Source organism: Protopterus annectens, chromosome 7.part0, assembly GCF_019279795.1.
Source record: "Protopterus annectens isolate FY-2018-M chromosome 7.part0, PAN1.0, whole genome shotgun sequence".
Lineage (NCBI taxonomy): Eukaryota > Metazoa > Chordata > Ceratodontiformes > Protopteridae > Protopterus > Protopterus annectens.
In genome coordinates, this window is record NC_056739.1 from 414,102,296 (window position 1) to 414,125,472 (window position 23,177).

At 39.7% G+C, this 23,177-nt stretch overlaps 1 protein-coding gene across 1 annotated transcript in view; it reads left to right on the plus strand.

Moving 5' to 3' along the window:
- Positions 1-23,177, plus strand: part of LOC122805969 (baculoviral IAP repeat-containing protein 1e-like) — a 144,723-nt gene that overhangs the window by 25,334 nt on the left and 96,212 nt on the right. Inside the window, exon 2 of the mRNA XM_044076208.1 lies at positions 4,143-4,229. Within this exon, the coding sequence (XP_043932143.1) occupies positions 4,143-4,229 (87 nt within the window). The remainder of the gene's footprint in view (positions 1-4,142; positions 4,230-23,177) is intronic.

The window sequence follows — 23,177 nt, forward strand, 5'->3', positions numbered from 1 at the left end:
AAGATCCTAAGGAGGGGCTACCAGTTTTCTTGGAGGCCTCTTATGCAAGACCCCTTTCAAAACATTTTGACATGAAAATGCATTAAAAGAGGAGGATCCATGGACAGACATGCTGATATGATATATAAATAAACCTTGATGAAACCATAGGATAGTAACTCTTCCCTCCATTAGTACGTGCTGCAGGTCCTCACTAAACAGGTGCCAGAAAGGAACTAAGACTATCATCCAGACAGTCAACTGAGGTTGATTGGGATCTGGGCATATCAAACACCCCTGTTATTGTGTGAGTAGAACCAGTCTGTGAGAAAAATTTTGGTAATTACCCCTGGTCATTTCCAAAAGAAGGTAGAACCACTGTTGCCTGAGCCAGAATGGAGTCAACCACAGTGATCTTCGGAATTTCCCTTTGAATCTTCAGAAGTACCTTGGAAATTAGTAGAAAGAGAGGAAAAGCATACAGGAACATTCTTGTCCAAGGAAAATAAAAGACATCTGTCTTCCAGGGCTTCTTGCGTGGAGTCCTAGGGCAAAACCTTACCAGCTGATAGTTCAAAGAGGCAAACACGGTCTGCTTGAAAAACTCAACTCAGAAAGATCAAATCTTGGAAGACCCCCGATCTAGTTTCCATTTGATTTGTGATGGTCTGCCCCTGTCCTGCCCAGCTTGTCTGCCACACAATTTTGTTTGACAGAATGTAGGATACCTGTAGAGATACAAATTGTGCTATGAGACTATATCCCATGCTAATATGGCTAGTTTGCAAAGGTGATACAGTTTGGTTAGCCGTTGCTTGTTAATGTACCACATGACTGTTGTATTGTCTGTAACAAAAGATGATTTAGGGAGTTGAATGTCTTGGTTAGGGCAGGTCTATCTGTTATATTTATGTGCTTATGTCTGTCCTTGGTGTCCCACACACCTTGCACTGTTACCCCTCCTGAAACTGCTCCCCAAGCAAAGTCAAAGGCATCTGTGGTGACAGACTTTAGGACAGGGAGGGAGACACAGATTTAAGGAAATTTGCTGTCTCCACCAAGTGATTTCTCTTCTGACAAACCCCAGCACTGGTATTTTAAAAGACAAAGATATTGGTGTTGGGACCAAAGAGACTTCAGATATCATTGTATCTCTCTCATGGGGAGTCTTGCCAGGGGTTACCATGACAATCATAGATGCTATGAGACCCAAAATCCTGTGGTATTACCATGCAGTGACTTAAGTCTGAATGGAAACCTTAGAAATAGATGTAGAAAAAGATCATTGGGGGGGGGGGGGCAGAAAAGCTGTTTGAACTGAGGTGTCTAGCTGACAACCCAGTTGCACAATCCTATGTGATGGAGTCAGAAAGGCTTTTGAATGTTTTCTTGGAATCCCAGCTTTTGTAAGAGCTCTCTCTCACCCAAGTGAGAAATTCCTGACACTTTGTAAAAGACTCTGCAAAGATAAGCAAGTCATCTAAATGTGGAAAATATGGATACCCTGTAACCTGCAATGAGCTATGACTGGAACTAGACATTTTGTGAACAGTCTTGGTGTAGTGGATAGTCCAAAAGGTAAGGCATAGAACTGATAATGTGATCCAGAAACACACAATCTTAAAAACACCTGAAGTCTTGATGAATAGGGATGTGACAAGCATTTTTTAAATCTAGTGTTACCATAACAACTTGAATGAGGAAGAGGAGGTAACAGGTTGCAAAGTGACATCACTTTGAATTTGGGCACTGACACAAACATGTTTAGAAAAGAAAGCTCCAGAACTGATCTTCATGCACTTTCTTTAATGCTAAAAATATCCCTGAATAAAACCCTTTCCTTGTTTGGGAAGGAAGAATTGGTTCTATCACTCCCTGTGAAAGCATGTGATGAAGGACAGGTGGAAATAAGAGAGTCTGGTCTGTTGGGTAAGGAATTACCCCCTAGAAAGGAATAATTACCTCCCACTGCCATCTGTAACCTTGATGAAATATCTTCAGGACCAATTTGTCTGAAACTCTCTGTTGCCAAAGAGAAGAGAGGAAATTCAGACTTTCTGGAAAGGAAATGCGGCTGCCAAAGTTGGGGGGGGGGGGGTCAAAGTCCCTTAGGTAGTTATTCTGAGTTGTTGGATTCTCTTTGGCTTTGGGAGGTTCCAGAATTATTTTTGGAACCATCTTGCCATTTCTACTTAAGCATCTGTTTGCCTGCATTTTGTTGAGACTTGTTTTGGCCAAAATTTGATGAAGGTTTAGAGAATCCCTTTGAAAATTTGGAAGAGGAGGGCTGAAAATCTTAGAGATTCCCTAAACCAGCTTTTTACTTTCATCCCACTTTTCTATCACTTCTGCAGCAGAGGATCCAAAAACTAAATTTCCATCCAAAGAAGAATTTAAAAATGTCATCTGGAAGGTTCTGAGAATGCAGACAGGCAAACCTCCTCATACAGTACTAGTAGCGATAGTCCTGAAAGTAGTATTAGCTGAGCCATACATACATACACTGTAAACAATGGGTGGCTTGTACAGTTGAAGAAACTACATTTAACATAGGAACAATTGTATAGAGAGCAAACTTCAAGGAACCAGTCAGAATTGATAGTAGAAAAAACTTTAATAAACAGTTGTTAAGCACTTTCGTTTGAAACAAACTTGATTAGAACAACATCACAAATGAAAAGCACACCCATTTTATACCCCTCCTATCAGTATCACATGGTACAATTGAAACATTAAAGTAAAAAAATCTTCAGTATAAAAACGTACAATAATAAAATTGTTACTTAATACCATAATACATCAGTTTAAGCAAGGGGGTAATAGAACAACTGTCATTTAATCCAGGATAGTTATAAGCATCTAACAAAATCTGCCATCTCAATTCATTCCTATCCAAATGTTAATCTATTACCCTATTACCCATCCTTGTAGGTCCTTACTAACCTATTCAATGATTAAAAAGTTAAAATTACGAGTCTCATATCTTTCAACATGCCTATAAAGTGCATTAGTAGACTTCTTATTTCTAATATCTAAAATATGTTCATATACTCGTCTCTTAAAAGGTCTACTAGTTTTACCAATGTAAAAAGCTGAACATATAATACTGAACATACAGATAATATAACCAGATAAAGATGAAATTGCAAGAGTTGTAAAGCCAAAATATGTCCAAAAACTTTGCAGCATAAAGATACTGAAAACACATTCAGCCTGCGTGTTAAATCAGAAACTAAAACTATATTATATATGCCCATGAAATTTCTCATTTCAGTGCTATTTAGTGGTCATTTAATACATGGTTGGGCATGATGTGGGAAATTATTAACATTTATTTATGATCTGATCTCATGAACTGCAACTCCAAAGGGTACTGTTCCACCCTTCTTTTGCCTGATGACTGAGGAGTCACTGTTTGGAATGGAGATATACATAAGGTAAAGCTATTAAGGAAGTACAGTGAAAATTTGGGCCACCACAATTTATCATTTTTAATGTTATTAGTCAGCATTTTATTGGTTTACATACCTTTCTAGCTTTGGCGGCTTTCAGTACTTTACTTTGTTGCAAAAAATCAAATGTTTGCACAAACCTTCCTTAGTAAATATAGCAGCTGGCTTCAGGCTACAGTTGTGTATGCCCGTGACCTGATTACAAACCATGACCATTAATTGTTATATGTGATGGAATGCTATCGTAGTATACTGAAAATATTATCCAGAATGTATTTATTTGCTTGTTTGTGTATTTAATTAAGGCATTCAGACTGGGCCCACCAGGCCCTTTTGAACAATGACCAAAATGAAAACTAATTGTGGTCACTAGCATGAATCTTCTATTTATCTTTTTAAAAATGACCTGCTGTCACTGGCATGAATCTGCATTTTAACCTTTGAGGTTTGGAGCTTAGCAATATACATGAAAATTCTGGTGAAGAATATATAAATGCAGAATTAGCAGAGTCTGTTTATGGCAAGGACGTGTTATATAAAAGTTAGTTATTGAGAGATAAAAAGGCTGGCTTGGAACCCAGAAATAGCCAGAGGGCATGGAAGTAGAAGTCTGACTCTTGTAATAAATTATGGCTTCATTAAATTACATATGTGAAATGTAATTATAATTTGGTAGATCATCTGTCTTATTTCCTTATCTATTACTTTCAGGTACTATTTTGCCAAAGTTGAAAAATCTAAAGTTTCTGAGACTGCGAGTCAAAACATTTTGGAACGCAGTGATAATGGAAAACTTTGGTAAGTTTAACCTTTTTATGTAACAATACGAGAAGTATGCTTTGTCTGAAACTAAGGAAAGATAATCAATTGTATTTTTACAGAAGGTGACACTTTTGAGTGTTATCATGTGGAACAGACTGCTCTGTCATGGTACTAGCACTATACTAATAATGAGAGTTAAAAATGGAATGCATTAGTGTGAGAAGTGACTGACCATGACTAGAGAAGAGTGCTGTCAATGACCCGGATAGCCTCATTCTTTAGAGTGCATATGTCACTGGTGTGTCCCACTGCCTGCTAGAGGCCTTTGTTGACTACAAGTGGATCCCAGTTACTCGATGGATGAAGTAATTTATTACAAATGACAGACCTATCTTGTGAAAAAGCAAAGCAGATTTTTATTCACTTTGTGTATTGCTTGTGGCGTTTGAAAGAAAATGGAAGTGAAACACAAGTTATTGTTATGTAATGTGATAACTTACTGTTTTTAAGCCAGTGACTTTGTATTTCTATGTCTATGGCAAGAGAAGGAGCAATTAGTTAAGCAGAGAGTACAGCTACCCACATTTGTTGTGCCAGCCACTTCATTCTGTCTGTACATACCAACAGTGGATCACTTTTTCTCCTGCTGAAGCTAAAGCTTAATTGCCCTCTAAGTCAATGACCCAGCAAACAGCCATTTGAGATGAATAGTGTATGTTATTCCCAGCTTTTTGTTGTTTAGTTCCTAAAACCTGGTAGTTCTCTGCGTATTACTGGAACAACCTGATCAGTGACTTGCACACCAAAAGGATCACTATAGAGTAATTCCATCTCCCCTAATAACTACACTACAATTTGTAAAATGTTTTTTATTTTTATTTTTTTTATTTGAGCTACTCCATCACAATAAAACCTTAAAGATTATTTGATAAGTAACTGCAATAGCTAGTAGATGTTATCTTATTCTCAGGCACTAACCTATTGCAAGAGGCTGTAGCTGATTGTTTTCTTTGGCCGACTTTCGTTCAGTGAGGTTTAACCCGCTCCATTCACCCTTGCTACACTCAAGCTTACTCTGCTCCCCTAACTACCCCCATTCCCTACCACCCCCTCTTTCATCACATTTATACTCTTTTAACCACTCCCCTCCACATTCAGCCAGCCACCCTCCCCCATTCTCCCCATCCTCTTCATTCTGACTCATTTTTATCACTTCCTCTGTTTACACCACAGTATCACAAATGTCTCCCATTATTTACCAAACGTTACCCCTTTTCCCTTTCACCCTACTCCTTTTAACTCTAATAAATACCACAGCACTAAACCCTCATTCGCTGCCTCCTAAACAAAACTCTCTAACCTGCTACACATGTACTCCACTTAATACTTACTCAGACATTAGCCCTAGCCTTTATCACAAAAATCCTATTCTCTGCACCAAAATACACTTACTCCCTTCAAACTATATCTTACATTATATACCAAACTCCCATTTCCATTCCCTTAGCTATATAATCTCTAAACTTTCTTACCTCATTCTCCATTCTTCTCATAACTTTTCCATCCTTACCTGCTCTGGTGATATCCATCCTGATCCAGGGCCCTCCTCTAACTCTTACAACCTCACAGACTCTAATTTCTCCAAATGCTCTAAATCACTTCACATAACTACTCTTAATTTCCAAAGCATCTGCAATAAAACTTCCAAGCTGCATACCTGGCTCTCTCAAAGCAAAACTGACATCCTAACAGCTACAGAAGCTTGGTTAAACCCTCTATTCAAAACTCTGAGCTTCTTCCTCCAACCTTTAGTATTATTAGGGCAGATAGAATACAAAAAAAGGTGGTGGGCCATCATTTACCCCAACACTCTTAATATTTTCCTACACAAAGACCCCATCACTCAGTTCCAAAATGCTTAAATATTGATCTCCTTTCTTGAAATTAACCACTCAAAAAGTTGGTATCATTGTCCTATACATCCCACCATGAAATAACATGCCAACTCTAGAACACTATATAAATTAAACAATTATCCTTGGGAACATGAATATTGATTGGTCTTGTATCTCTTCCAATCGATCATCTGCCAGCATAAACCTATTTCACTTCACCTAAATTATCATTACTGCTGCTAGGTACAACAAAATCAATGAAGGATCCACCCTAGACTGGATTCTAGTCTCAGATCCTTCCAAATTCATAACTTCTGGCACTATGTCCAACTCTAATAGTGACCATCTCCCTGCCTATACAATTCCAGCCTGCACAGCCATCCAAAAAAAAACATATTACTAAACTAGTCCAAAACCTTTCTAAATTTAACCCTATCACATTTAACAGCATCCTGAAAAGCATTAGCTGGAGTATCCTTAAATCTCTCCGTTTGGATGTTGCTTTGCTCCACTTTAATAGTTCTTTTCAAAAATATTAGATAGCCTAGCCTCTTCAAGAACTACAAAAACTAAAACTAGTAATGCCCCCTGGCTAACAAAAGCTACTAAAGAAATCATGATTAATAGGGACAAAGCATGGAAAGTTTGATTTAAATCTAAGAATTCATCCAACCTTATTCATTATAAACAGCTCCTTAACCAAGCTAAGAAACTCATCTCTAAAGACAAACAACACTACTTCTGAAACCAGCAAATTAACAGAAAAAGCAACCCCAAAATGTTTTGGTCTTCTATCAATAATCTCCTGAACCCTGGCACCAAACCAAATCCCTGCCCACACCCTGTCAAGCCTCCTGAACAAATAGCAAGTATTTTAACTATTTTATTGATACCATTGCCAATATTACCTCTGCTTTTTCCCTTCCTCTCCCTATCAACGCTACTTCTTCTTCTCTATCTCATACACTACCTCAGAACTTACCCAACACTTCATATTCTACTCACTATCCTTCTCCATCCACTGACACTCCCTTGGCAAACAACATACGACTGACTTCCCAGCCACATTTAAATCGCTTTCCTATTACTACCTCTTATATCAAAAAACTTCTTCTAAAATTAAAGCCCTGCTCCAACACTGCTGACAGAATTCCTGCCAAATTTCTTAAACTAGCCGCAGACTCAGTGGCCTATCCCATTAGCATGCTGATAAATTGATCCAGCCAAGAATCTTACATCCCTGGCATCTGGTAAAAAAGCTATAATATTATCACTTCATAAAGGTGGCCTCTCAGCTGATAAATACAGTTTCCAACCAACTGCTATACTTCCCCTATCTCTAAAATGGTAGAAAAATGTGTTCAAAAACAACTCTTAGACTACCTTCTAAAATACAAAATTCTCTTACCTACTCAGCAAGGGTTCCATCCAGGAAATAACACATACACTGCACTAATATCCTTCTTAGAAATAGTTAACAAAGCACAAGACTCTGGAAACATTGTATCAGCCCTTTTATTGATATTATTTCTTACTCTATCCTCATCTGCCAGCTCTCCAGGATTGGCCTATCTCTCCAGTCACTTAACTGGTTCAAAAGCTACGTCTCTAATAGACAGCATGCTGTTAAATGGCAGAACACTATCTCCCCTTACATTCACAACTCTACAAGTGTAACCCAAGGTTCAATTTTAGGTCCTCTTCTGTTTAACATTTTTATTAACAATCTCCACCAAGCTATTCAGCAGGGCTTCCTAGTCCAGTATGTAGATGACTCCACTATAGTCTACTCTGCTCACAACTCAAACATACTAAAGCAAATCACTGACACTACATTTTCTACCGTAGAAACCTGGCTTCACAAAAATCACCTTTCTCTAAATACTAAAAAAACAAACTTGTGATATTTACTCCCAAGAGAAATTCACCTATTAATAAAGCTGACTTTGAAATACTGTCTCTTAACTCCACCAAAATTGAGTTAGTAGCCCCACTAAGCTTTTAGGAGTAATTATTGATGAAAAACTCAAATTCGATCTTCATATTCAAAACAATATAAGCAAGCCCCACAAAAAACTGGGGCTACTCTACAGGCATATTAAGTTCCTCTCTCTCTCTAGCACTAACTTACCTTCTGCCTTCACTTACGTATGGTGCTCCATTATTAATTAACTTGCAGTATTCCTTGAAAGCTAAATTAGAAAAATGCTATAACATGATTGCTAAATTTGCCACAAAGAGATGCCATTCTACTCATCCTTGTACTGCCCTAAAACCACTCATAAACTGGTATATAAGCCCCATGACTGTCCTGCACTCAGCACCCTATTTACCCTTTACAACCCAGCTCAGCCTCTACATTCTGAACACCAATGTCTTCTCCAAATATCCAAGCTCAGACTACCTGCAGGTCAATTATACTCCTGGACAATTTCCAAAATATGGAGTAACCTTCCAGCTTCTATCCTCTTACAACCAAGACCTTTTAACTTCAGAAGTGCACTGCACAATTGTTTCTTCTCAATTGTTCAATTGTTCAATTCCTACTTCAGCCATTACTTAAACCTAATCTACTAATTAAACCCTGCACCTGTCTATTTCCATTCTTCCTCATAACTCCTTTTTATTTTAAATTCCTAACAAACCTTTTACCTAACTCCCGCTCTTGATACCACTTACCCCCATACTCTTTCCCCACCTTTCTCTCCCATTCCCACTTTACTAATCTTCCTTCTCTCCTATCTTTTTATTGTTCTTTAACTTTTACTTTCCCTCTCATACCCCCTTTTTTGTTTCTTCTTTACTTATTTCCCTTCTTCCTTCCCTACCCCCATGCCATTATTAACTCATACCTGTAAGCCTTTCTCATTAACTTACAGTCATATTTTCTATTGCCTGATATAAATAATGCCTCAAATTATATTTCTTTCTTCTGCATATAACTGTATAATTCTGAAATCACTGTATTATGCTCTGTACTATTTTCAAGGTTTTTTGTGCCTCTTTACTATTACAATGCCTAACTTTTCTGTTTATACATTGTTTTATTCAGTCATATTTCATTCTATGTAATTTTATATACGCTTTTTGTAATTTTATGTATTTTTCTGTTACATTGGAGCTTTTCTCCCCAGGCCTCCACTGAAAATAGGCTAGTTTGGCCAGTGGACTTTCCCAGTAAACAAATGCCATAAATAAATAAATAAAGTAATGTAAAATCCAGACATTTTGGCAAGTGTTAGCTTATATTATATAGTTTTGCAAAAGAATTATATAAATTGGCTGACAATGAACATTTTTTTAATCTGTTTTGCTTATCAGCACTGTGGTGGAAAGTTACGGGTCAGGTTCAGGTAAGTGTGCGATTGAGTGCCGGTTATGGTTATGTTAGTTGGTGTTAGGGTGCGGGTTAGGTAAGTGTGCGATTGTGTGGACGTGAGGGTTAGGGCAGGTTAGGTGAGTTAGGGTTAGGGCGTGGGTTAGGTATGTGTGCGATTGTGTGGATGTGAGGGTTAGGGCAGTTTAGTTGAGTTAGGGTTATGGCGCAGGTCAGGTAAGTGTGCAATTGTGTGGACATGAGGGTTAGGGTGGGGTAGGTGAGTTAGGGTTAGGGCGCGGGTGAGGTGAGTGTGCGATAGTGACAGACCTTTGGATTAGGGTTTGGATTAAGGTAAGTGGATAGTCAGTGTTGTGTGTATAGTTTGGTGTAGGGTTAGGTGTAAGACTTTAGGTGTATGTGTGTGGATTGCTGTTTGTTTGGTTTGCTTGTGTTGTGTGTATGTGTTTTGGAACAGCAAATGTTTTCCCTAGGAAAAAATTCGCTGTTCTGTATGTTTGATGGTTTCAGCTTTCGCTGAATAGGGTTTGATATTAGAACATTCAAAGTTTTGAAAATTCGATGTTCTAATATAGACCCTCTCTCTTCAAACACGTCCTTAAATAACAATAAAACACTGCCATTTATTGACAAAAATTAAAACATTCATATGGAGAAATATTTTATTTTATCATTTTAATATGCAAGCCATAGTTGGTAATAATGTCCTCCAACAAATGATGTTCTTCGTGTTTCACAGTTGCAGTCCTAACTTGTGTGATTTCCTGCTGTATTAGCCCTTGGCTGGCCTGACTACCAGAGTAAAAATCTCCCTCATCCTAAGGCGGGTGGACATCCTATTCTGATGTCAATATGATAGCTGAGTATAAAGGGAGCCAGCTGATACCATCAGAGCCAGAAGCAGTGTTTCAGTGCAACAGTCAGTCCACACCAGAGAGAAGTCTTTTAAGTTAAGTACATCATTGGGGAACTCATTTTATTGATTTAACTCATGTCAGATAAGGTTAACAATTGTCTCCACTGTGGTAAGCAAATACCACACCAAGACCTTCATACATTGTGTGTCACCTGACTAGACCCAGGTCACAACATCCCTAGTTACAGTTTTTGTGCTGGTTTAAATTCTAGGACTATCAGGTGTAGGGCCGAAATCTTAGCTAGGCATCTTAGTCTGCCATCTTCTTTGCATCGTTCTATGGTTGCCACCTTTCACTGGGGCTAAAACCTGACAAAGGCCACACCACTCAAATCACCAGTAAACCCATTCATTTCCTCCTCTCCTGTCTGAGTTCCACCCATTTTGTGATGTCATCGTGATGTCAGCTGGTGGGACTGCCCACTTTTTCTGTTCCTGATGCCTGCTTTCTGGCGATTTACAATGCTTTTCTGTAAAAAAGTATAGTAAATCCACTGAGTTTACCAACTCCTATAGTCTGTTTCCTTTCTTGAAACAGAATACCAGAGTTTGTACAGTGTTTTCCAGAATACCAGACAATCAGTTTGATTTCCGGAGAGTCCAGAAAAAAAAAAAAAAAAAACGGATAGATGGCAACCCTACATCATTTGATGGTGTCTGCCAGTCATCCCTAGGCTGAGCTCCCTAAGTGTAAGGACAAGCAAAAAAGACTCAATATTAAGGCCTTGGACAGCAGCCATTTATTGTCTGCCAGTCCCACAAGGCTCGTTATGTCAGATGAAGGTGAAGCGCTTTTGCAGTCCCCTTCTGTGACTGAGGTAGTGGCACAGGCCGCTGTCAAGCTCCTTATGGAGTCTGACATACTTTTGGGTCCCTCAGCTTCTACACAGGCCTTGGCTTTTAGTTCGCTGGTCAGGTCCAGAGTCGCTCAGCTGAGCTTGGCTTTGGATGAGCGATCTTGTACTGGTGACATTCCTTTGAGACTTCAGCCTGCATTAGTTCTGTCTTACAAAAAGAGTGGCATCAGGACTGTAGACATACCTAGGCCCAAAGCCAAAGCTACTAGGATTAAACCTGCCCCATGGCTCTCAAAAGCAGCCAAACAAAAAATCCTCCTTAGAAATAAAGTCTGGGCCAAGTGGCATACTAATAAAAGCCCTGCAGATCAATTAAAATTTAGACAGCTAAGAAATGATACAAAAAGCCATACTGTTGGATAAAAGAAACTTTTACTTTCAACTCCAACAAACCCATCAGAACAAATCACAAAAGTTCTGGGCAGGCATTAATAAACTCTTACAGCTAGGTCGTTCCGTCACACCCATCCCATTGGGATCTGATCACGATAGTCCCAAACAGATTGCCAATACCTTTAACACTTTCTTTATAGAGACCATTCAATCTCTTGCCAATAAACTGTCCCCTGACAGCTCATCTCTTACTACCTCTATATCTAGCTCACCCCCCTCATTTCACCTTCAACCTGTTCCTACATCCCTTGTCTATAGCCTTATTCAAAAACATAAACCAGCCACCCCCTCAGCTGATCTACTACCTGCAGAATACCTGCAAAAAGCTGCAAAAGCCATAGCCTATTCCATTTCCATCCTGATTGATAGAACTATCATTGAAGGAACTATCCCATCAATCTGGAAAATTTCACATATTATCCCCGTGCATAAAGGTGTTAACTCCAACGAATTATCAAACTATAGACCTATAGCTATATTATCTCATCTGGCAAAAATCATGGAGAAATGCATTCATAGACAACTGTTAAACTACCTAATAGAAAACAACTTACTAGCGAACTGCCAACATGGTTTTAGGCCATTGCATAGCACCACCTCTGCCCTCTTATCCTTCTCTGACTATATTAAAAAATCGCAATAATAACACTCTATCCTCAGCCCTCTTTGTTGATCTCTCTAAAGCCTTCGATATGGTTAACCACCAGTTACTCATAAACATACTCAAAAACCTGTCACCAGATACACTGACTATACAATGGTTCCAGTCCTACTTAAACAATAGACAGCAGGCTGTACTATGGGAGAACAACTTGTCTACCTACCTCCCCATTGCCCTTGGTGTCCTTCAAGGCTCCATAATAGGCCCTCTCCTATTTTCTATTTTTATTAATGACCTGCATTCTGTAATACCTCAAGCTACCTGTATTCATTATGCAGATGATTCCACGTTAATATGCTCAGCCACTTCTACATCAGACCTACAGACCCTAACCCAAAATATGTTTAATACAGTTGAGAAATGGCTTCTACACTGTTGCCTCATCTTGAACCCCCCCAAAAAAAACTCTTACTATTCACTCCCACCCGTAGAGCCTCCCCACTTAACTTTACTGTTATATCAAACAATGGTACTGTCATATCTCCTGATCCCACTACAAATCTTCTAGGGGTACTAACTGATAACAACCTTAACTTTGATTCTCATATTAACAGTACTATAAAAACAATCAACAAAAAACTAGGCTCCCTCTATAGGATCAAACCCTTTCTGACACCATTAGCCAGGGCTACTATTGCCCATACCCACTTAATCTCTCCTCTCCTCTATGCCTCCCCTATATATACTAATCTGTGTAAAAACAACCGCAACAAGCTGGCTATCTCCTATAATAATATAGCCAGATTTGCAACTGGCTCTGCTTTCAGAACCCATCATTGGCATAATCTTGAACAACTAGAATGGCTAGAATTGCCAAATCTACTACTATTTAACCAATTATCAGTTGCCCACAAGATCCTGTATCAACCTACTAATACCCCAATACTTACCAACCTTATCACTCCCTACAATAACCTTAAGACCCTACGCTCATCAAATAAACTACTTGTACAAATAGGTAAAACCAACAATATGGCTGGTGACTCTTTGTTCTCTAATACCGTGGGAAAAACCTGGAACTCACTCCCCAGTGACCTGGCCTCCCTTTCCTCAATAACACCATTTAAAAGCAAACTGAAACTATACCTTAAATCACATTGGTTATGCCCTTGTGCTAACTCTGACTAACTACCTCACTTATCTCTGGGTACTTATCACTTTGCCTATATAAACTAGTTGCTTTTCTGTTAACCATAAAGAGAGTGTGCTTTTATATATTAATCTAATGTTATTAGAAATAACTTCTTATAACTACCCATATATGATATGTACTATGATTCTGTAAGCAGAAATGTAAGGAAATGTAAAGAATTGCTAAAATCTGTAATGTACCTGCATCTGTAAAACTGTCATATAATGTAAATAATACTGTATTTTTGTGGAGCTTTTCTCCCAGGGCCTCTAATGAAAATGGACATATATCCAGCTGGACTAGCCTAGTCAACAAATGTAAACTAAAAAATAAATAAAAATAACAATACTTCTAAGAAGGGTTTTACCTCAGGTCCTATGCCTAGGTCAACTGGCTTCCACTCAGCAGATTATCAGCAAGCTCTGGTCAGGCCAGCTGAGGACCGTATCGCCTTAGTCAGAGCTAGGCAACCCCCTTTGAAGTCTTCACCAGGGAAAAGGAAGGCTCCTACCCCTGAAGTTTTCTCTGAACCTCCTGATTCAGATGAAGATTCTGACCAGGAGTAGTTTGTCTTTGAGGAGGGACCCTTCCTTACTTCTTTTGAAGATTCAGATTCTGAGAAGAATCTGCCTTCAGCTTCACCTCCTGAAGACATCACTTTTGGGGAAACACTCCATGCCATGAGGGAACATTTCCAGCGGGAGGCACAGGAATGCCCACACTCTAACAACAGGGTTAGGGAGCTCCTTGATCTCCCAGAACACAAACCTTTGGCTGTTCCTCCTGCATTGGAGGTGGTAGAGGATGTTTTTATGGACTCTTCCTGAAACTCGATTCTCTACCTCCAGACCCTCGAAAACCAGATGGGTTTTACAGGGTTCTGGACTCGCATAAATACCTCTTCAAAAACCCCTCTGCTGACCCAGAGATTGTCACTCCAGGTCCCAAGGAAGCAAGAGCCAGCTCTTTAAATAGCCCTTTACCTGCTGACAAAGAAAGCAGGGCTCTTGATAGGTTTGGTAAAAAAAGTCTACACTTCTGATACCCTAGCCATGAGGGCCCTTAACTGCCAGTTTCATATGATAAAATACCAACAAAGTATTTGAGATAAAATGAAGCAAAAGATATCCTCCCTGGAGTACAACAACATTTCCAAGGAATTATTGGACCTTTACCACTCCAGCTCCCAGGTGGCTAGACACTCACTGCACTGTAGCTGTGATGCAATGGAGGCCTCTAGCTAAGCTGCTGTATCTGGTCTGTCATTAAAAGGCTGCCTGGCTTAGGGAACAGACCCTACCAGACCATGTCCAATCCAAACTTCTAGATGCACCCCTGGACAAGGATGTCCTTTTTGAGCCAAAAGCTGAAGCTGTGCTTAAAAAGATGGAAATAAAGCAAAATCTATGCAAACGGTCAAGGACTTCCTCCAAGTTCAACCTCCTAGGTGTAGTAGGAATTTTCCCACTAAACACTGGTCCTTTCTCTCTCAATCAAAACACAGCCAGAGGAAACCCTGGAGAGAAAGGCCTCAAAGGTAGCATCAATCACAAAGGCCCAGACAGTGGTGCTCAGGAACCCCCAGGCAGGGGAGTTATAGGGCACAGGGCCCTGGCAGAGAAAAGCAATGACTCTTCCTTTCCCCTATCTGCCCCCACCCTCTGTAGAAAAGATAGAAGGAAGATTAAGAGGAAGGCTATCCATGTTCAAAGAAAATTGTTCCATCATTACTTCAGACAAGTATGTTCTGAAAGTTATCTCAGACAGTTACAGGCTCACTTTCAAAGAGCTATTAAGATACTCAGGTCACCCAGATGTTCCACAAAATCAAAGAACAGAGTCCCTTTCTCAGATTCATAACTTATGTTCACAGGGCTCAGTGGAATCAGAACCAGAACATCAAATATGGAAGGGGTTTTATTCCATGTTATTCCTGGTTCTCAGAAAGGATGGCTCTTGGCGCAGTATTCTAGAGCTGCCCACCCTCAATCAGTCCCTACTGGTTCCAAAGTTCAAAATGTTGACTCTTCAAAACCGTCTTCAAATGATAGCCCCTCAGGCCTTAATGGTCACCTTAGACCTAAAAGATGCTTACATTCACATTCCTATAGAATGGCCGGGCTACACATGAAACTCCAGTGGTACCTCAAAAATCTGTGGTGCCACCACTCACAGTCTCTGGAGACAGAAATTCAGCTGATCACTTGCCTCAAGGAGGAATTTGCATAATGGACATGGGCATGTGCCCAGAACCTGGATTTCTCTTTCAGGTTCATCCCTCAGGGCCAAACTTTAACCACAGATGCTTCAGAGACAGCATGGGAGACTCATTTCCAATACTTGCAATCCAAGGGCAGATGGGAAAATCAGTTCAGACACAAGCACATAAATTGGAAAGAACTGATGGCAGTGCAAAAGAGACTAGTAGCTTTCAAAGATCAGTGGAAACCAGAGGTCCTACTTGTAAAAACAGACAACACCACAGTCATTTCTTACATAAACAAACAAGGGGTGCCCACTCCTACCCTCTGTTAACTACTCTGTGTTGACTAGTGATGTAGGTCTGGGAGACTGCTCACTCTCTGGGGTTGCACCTCATGGTACAGTACCTCCCAGGGACTCAAAACACTCTAGCAGATCATCTCAGCAGGAACTTGAGTGGCATTTGCATCGGGAAACATTTCTCAGCATAGTCCAGAAATGGGGATCCCACAGATACCCCTCTTTGCCACCAAAGAAAATGCTCAACTAAAAAGAGTCTGTTCCAGGAGCAAACTACCTACAGCTTAGAGGACAAATGTTTTCTCCTTCTTTTTGGAGCACATGTTCCTTTAAGCATTTCCTCTCTTGCCTCTTCTTCCATGGGTCCTCCTAAAAATCAGGAAAGAAGGCCCAAGGCTCATTCTGATAGCCCCAGACTAGCCCAGGCTGCATTGGTATCCTCTGCTATCCTTGGCAGGATATTCCAGAGGTGATGAATACTGCAACAGTGATAGGGAAGGACACCATCTGTTATGACTGTATAAATCTGTACAAATGTCCTGATCTACAGAGTGGTCAAGATTATTAACCATGGGTTTAAAAATGGTTTCATGATACAGCATTTACAGTATTTCAGTGTTAAGAAGTATGTACTGTCTGCAATGAAACATGTTGCTTGACATTAGCATGACACAGAAAATTGTAAAAAGTTTCACCTGCCCTTTCAGTATGCCTTGGGAGCAGTATTCCTTTAGTTAATACTTTTAAGCATGTTAACCATTATAAAACCTGTTTTTTAGCATTTTTATGTCACATGCTTAGGATTACATGATTTTTTTAGATAAAGATCAGTGAAAATGAACACATCAGTAGAAAAAATAATAGAACTACTAAACACTAGTGGATCTCTTTTTTCATGACTTCTGAAAGAAGATGCTCAGCATCCCTAAACCTTCACCAGCTCCATCACCATTTCTCCCAACTTCCACTATATACCTCCTTTCTACTCTTCCTACATAAAAATCAAAAGCCAATGGAAACCTTCATCCTTAACCCCTTTTTCCATTTTACACCTGGGGTTGGGGTGTCACTTCAGCAGTGACAATCATCTCGAGCCAAGGTATACACTGCCATGGTGGCTAGCCCTGTCACACTGGTTCATTTTTACCACTCACTTGCACACACACTCTCACCTACAGCTGATTTAGAGTGTCCAATCCACCTGCTGCATGTCTTTGGAATGTGGGAGGAAACCAGAGTACCCAGAGGAAACCCAAGTGACTGCAGGCAGGACATGCAGACTCCACACAGAAGGCACCCCAGCCAAGAATCAAACTGGAGAACCTCTTGCTGTGAGGTGACAATGCTAACTGCTGCACCACCACAGCCACCCCACAATGGAAACCTCTTAAAACAAATTCCATATAATGCCTCTCCCAGTGCACATGGACTCCATCCTTGGTTTACTAAATTGTGCTGATACTTTAAGGTCCTCCCACTGCACCATATCTGCAATAACTCCATCCTCAGATATGGAGGCAAGTTGTTCTGAAAGACGATGCTCAGCATCCCTAAACCCTCACCAGTTCCATCACCATTTCTCCCAACTCCCACTATATACCTCCTTTCTACTCTTCCTACATAAAATCAAAAGACAATGGAAACCTCTTAAAACAAATTCCATATAATGCCCCTCCCAATACACATTGGCTCCATCCTTGGTTTATTAAAATTATTAAAATGTGCTGATATTTTAAGGTTCTCCCACTGCACCATATCTGCACTAACTCCAAGTTGATTTTACTACTGTGGTGGCCAGAGGTGTGGGTTTTAAATCTGTACTACTGTCACAAATAATTGATATGGCCACCAGGGGTATGTTCCCAGGATGCACACTGGGATGACTATGTGTTAGGAACAGGGACTGAAGTTCTCCAAGTCACTCTACTACCCCAATAAATCTTGGTAAACAATATAAAATGTGTGTGTATCTGTACATCAGTTCAAATCACTATAAACAACTAAGTAAAATTTGGCCTTAAGAGTGTTTAAGAAACATGCACTATATTGCCATGGATTATAGGCCTACACCATTCACACCATAACAGGATATGCACTGAACAACTGCAGTGTTACATGCACTTTCCCTCTTCCCTTTGAAATGAGTGCCTTACAGTGCTTGCTTATATAATTTGAAAAGATTATGCATACACATAGAGACATACACATTTACAGGATATGTTAATAATACCCTTCCAGTACTACAACTCTGGTTCTTTTATGTACACTTCCACCATTCCACATCAAACCTAGAAAACTCCAGTCAGCATTCCACTCTTAAAAATAAGTTAGCTGAAGTACAATGAAATAGAAGTGTTAGCTCAACAGTCTCTCTCTCTCTTTTTTTTTCCATTGGTGGATACCATAGACCTGAACCAACAAATACCAGTATCTGGCCTGGCACCACAGCACAAAGGGATGGAGCCCTTACTGCCTCCCAATTAAATGGGTTTCGATTAGCAGACCTGGCACTGGCAGAACCTGACAGGGAGGGAGAGGGGTAAAGGATGATGATCTGCTTGCCTCTCCTGGGGGTGGAAATGCTAGCAACCTCTCAAAGAAGTGGGAAGTACAGTTTATCTTGTGGAGACTAGGAAAATACTGCCTATGATTGAAAGGAGGCAGCAGGGCTACACACTGGCAACATCCCTACCAGAAGTGAGGGATCACCACCACATACAGTCCCACTTTGGCTTTATATGTACGGCATTTGTGAGGGATGTATAAAATTCCTACGTTTTTTAATTTTTATACACTATTCCATACCTGACCCAGCAGGTATAATTTTAGTTGATCCCACTGCTGTTAAATGTTTAGTTAATTCCAATCCTATTTTTTATGTTAAGGGTGGAAAATTATTGAGAGATTTGAGGAAAAAGTGTATACTTCTGCAACTATGGTTTACAGAATTTTGAATTATCAGGTTCATATATTAACATTTGTTCAAACAAATTTTGAAAATATGAGGAATGTTATCTGCAGTTTCTTCTTGTGAAGTGAAATCTGCTTTAAATAACTTAGTTACTTCTTTTGCACAGGTCACTACTTATTGTTTGCAGTGTGTGGATGACTGTTTTGGTACTTCTTCCAGGGCTATGGCCACTGGTATTGTTTTAAGAAGGTTTGCATGGCTGCATTCTCATAACCCTTCAAAATTAAGTTAAAAATGAGATTTTAAATTACCCCATGGATAAAGATTTAGTGTTTGGCCCCTTTGCTGCAGAGGTGATAAAAAGAATGATGAGAGGAGAAAGCTGATACAGGAAATCTCGTAGATTATTTCAGCTCTCCTTTTCCAAAGTGTCCAAGGGATTTTTTCTGTTCTACCATTTTTTGCAGAAAACAGAGTAAACAGTCTCATCAGAATACAGATAAGGGAGTTCCAAAAAGAAGTCTCTAAACTCCCAAAACCAAGGGCAGTCCAATATGTCTGAATGACTATTCAAGAGACCTTGTGAGCTACTCCCACCCTCGCCCCTTCTTTCTTTCAGAAAGTCGTAATCTCCATTTTTTTCTTTGCAACAGGTGGCGTCAGACAAATCGTTTCTTAATATCAATCATCAAGATTACAGATGGCAGTGGGAGGAAATTCCTCCTTTCCAGGGGGGGTCATTCTTCATCCTCCAGATCAAACTTTTTGTTTCCACCTGTTCTTCATCACATGCTTTCACAAGAACTGATGGAAATAGTTTCTCCTTCCCAAATGGGGAAGGTTTTTTTTTTATTTAAAGTTGTTCCTAGTGCCAAAAAAAAGAAAATGTTTGGATACCAGTTCTGGATCTATCTTTGCTAAACCAGTTTTTGATAATGTCCTAACTGAAAATTATGTGACTTCACAATCTGGTACATCGTCTTCCTCAAGATTCTTGGTAACACTATACATGATGCTTAACATCACATACTTATTCATCCAGACTTAAGATGTTTCTTAATTTTTTTACGTCTGGATTACATTATCACTTCTCTGCCTTAACCTATGGACTATCCACTGCACCACGTGTATTCATAAAGTGTCTAACTCCAGTTATAGTTCAATGTAGGCTACACATTTTTCCATATTTAGGCCACTTTTGCAGAGTCTTTTTCAAAGTATCAGGAATCTATCTTGGATGGGAGATCTCTTACACAAGCTGGAATTCCAGGAGAATAGTTAAAAGTCATTCTTGACCCCATCAAATAGGATGGTGTTCCTGGAATGTGAACTAGACACCTCAATTCAAAGAGCTTTTCTTCTACAGGGGAAAAAAACAGATCCTTATTTAGATCTGTTTCTAAGGTTTTCCACTTAGACATCAGAAACTGTGAAGGAATACCTCAGGATTTTGGTTCTCATGGCATCTATGATTCTCATGACACTCCTAGTAAAATTACAGAAAGATACAATGGTATCTGAAATCACTTTGGTCCCAGCATCAACATCTTTTATCTTTTCAAATCTTAGTGCTGGGGTTTGTCAGATCTATTTTGGTGTAGACAACAGATATCCTTAAATCCAGGTCTTCTGTTCGCCCTCCCTGCTCCAAAACAGTCAGTCACCACAAACGCTTCTGACTTTGGTTGGAGAGCAGTTTTAGGAGGGATAATGCTGCAGGGATGTTGGACACCAAGGACAGACATGAACACAAAAATATTTAGATGCTTGACATGATCAAGGCACTCAACTTTCCAAACCATCTTTGTCTCCCGGAACCTCTTCAAAGTGGTTTCAAACAATGCCATAGTCTTGTGGTACATCAACATGCAAGGGGTAACCAGGCCATAACACCTTTGCAGACTAGCCATGTTAGCTTGGGATATAGCATCACTCACAGTCTCATTATACAGACATCCTACATTCTGTCAGAGCAACATTGTGTGACAAACAGGCTGAGCAGGACCAGGGCAGGCCCTCACAAATGGAAACTAGATCAGGGGGTCTACCAACATTTGATCCATCTGTGGAGAGCTCCTCAAGTACACCTTTTTGCCTCTTCTTTGAACAATCAACTGGCAAGATTCAGCTCTAGGACTCTGTGCAAGAAGACCAGAAAGACAGATGCCTTTTCTTTTCATTGGATAGGAATGTTCCTGTATGCTTTTCCATTTTCCATTAATATCCGGGATACTTCTGAAGGTTCTGAAGGAATCTCCCAAGATCATTATGTTGACCTCCCTTCTGGCATAGGCAACTGTGGTTCTCCCTTCTTTCAGAAATGGCCGGTGGCAGTTATCACAAGCTTCCTCACAGAATGAATCTACTTACACAAGAATGGGGGTGTTTGATACACTCTGACATCAATCATTTTTAAATGTCTGCTTGGATGGTTCTTAATTCTTTTCTGGCACCTGTTTACTGAAGATTGACAGCAGGCACTAATGGAGGCAAGAAAGCCTGCTACTAGAAATTCATACATTTGCAAATGGAAAAGGTTTTCTAGTTGGTGCCACCAACATAATCAGCATCCATTCAGGGCTCCTCATTCTCTGATTTTATACTATTTGTATATGTTACTTTCCTATGGGCTTTCTTATTCCTCTAGCAAGGTTCATTTCTTAGATGTTTCAGCATGTCTGCTCATAGATCCTCCTCTTTCAAGGCAGTCTCATGTCAAAATGTTCACGAAAGGGGTTTTGCATAAGCAGCTGCCAAGTAAACTGGTGGCCTCTCCTTGGGATCGTAATCTTGTGTTAGAGAAGCTAACACTCACTCCATTTAAACCAGCTAATATAGCTGACTTGAGGTTCTTAACATGAAAAATGGTTTTACTAATTGCTCTGATCTCTGCAAGAGGAGTATCAGTAGAGCTACGAGCTCTTATGGTGAGTCAACTCTACCTCATTTTTCCATTAGGGACCAAGTTACTTTGAGAACTAATCCTTCTGTTATGCCTAAAGTGATATCCACATTTACTTTAAGCCAAACTATCCACCTCTTCACTTTCTTTGCTGAATCTAAAAATGAGAGAGAAAGAATATTCCATACCTTGGATGTCCACAGGCAACTCAGGTACTGTCTTTACAGAACTCTCTCTCGCAAATCTATGAATCAATTATTTTTTGTGAAGGTAAGAAGAAGAAAAACCTGTGTGTGAAAACAGACTATTTCTAAATGGTTGTCTAAGGCTATTATCTTTTGTTATACTCACCATAGCATATCTATTCCAGACAGGGTCAAGGCCCACTCTACCACGGCCTCGGCTTCATCTATGGCTTTTTGGAAAGGGTTGGATTCTATAAATATTCTAGAGGCTGCTACTTGGTCATCTGTACATAGTTTCACAAAGCACTATAAGCTTGATTCCTTCTCTAGGTCCAGATCATGCTTTGCTAGGACCATACTCCAGGGGTTCCCAGACTATTCTCCTTCTATCTCCCATATGCAGTTAGCTATGATAATCTACCCATATGGCTAAGGTTACTGCAGCAGAACAGCTGTGTAAGTTGAGCTTACTATAATAGTAGATCTTTGAATGATCACTGCTGGAGTAGCCACTCACACTCTCCACCCCACCTTGTTTTTTGTGTGTTTTTTAATGCCAAGGTGTGGATATTTATGTTTTGCTTTTCCTAACATAGTTATTTCTGGGATCAGCCTCCCTTTTTCTACTGGCAGAAAAGTTCTTAAGGGCTTTGCACCTAAACTCTTTTAGTCATCTCACCTCGGGGTGCCTGACAGTTTGGGTGTGTGGAAGGTTCCCTGAAGCTTAGGAAGCTGGCCAGCTATTAATTATATCCTTGTCAGGATATAACCCATATGTCTAATGCTACTGCAGCAGTGATCATTTAGTGGTTATTTGAGCATCTACTGCTAGGGTAAGTTTAGCTTACACAACTGTACTTTACTTTTATACTACATAGTTTAAGCTAATATCTAAAGCATTTTATTTTAAATACATTTTGGTCCTTTATATACACCATGCCTTCAGTTATATTTTGGGGTCACTTGTAAAAACATTTTACCTGGAATATGAATGACTTGAACCACCCTTTTGGAGGTGTACTTCCATACTTGCATACTTCAATACTTCCAGTATTTCAGTTCTGCCAAAACTGCAGACGGATGAGGTTTGAAATCTAATGACTAAAGTTAAGACTGAGTCTGCATACAGAATGGGTATTTTTCAGAAAATGTCCATGTCCATTCTAAACTGAACTATTTTGTAGCCCGTATTAGAATAAACACATAGAGAATGTTGATGGTTTTGGGTGGGGTAAAAGAAACAGTAACTGCAGAAAGTATTCCTTTGACTTTTTCCTAAATGCATTGCTTTTT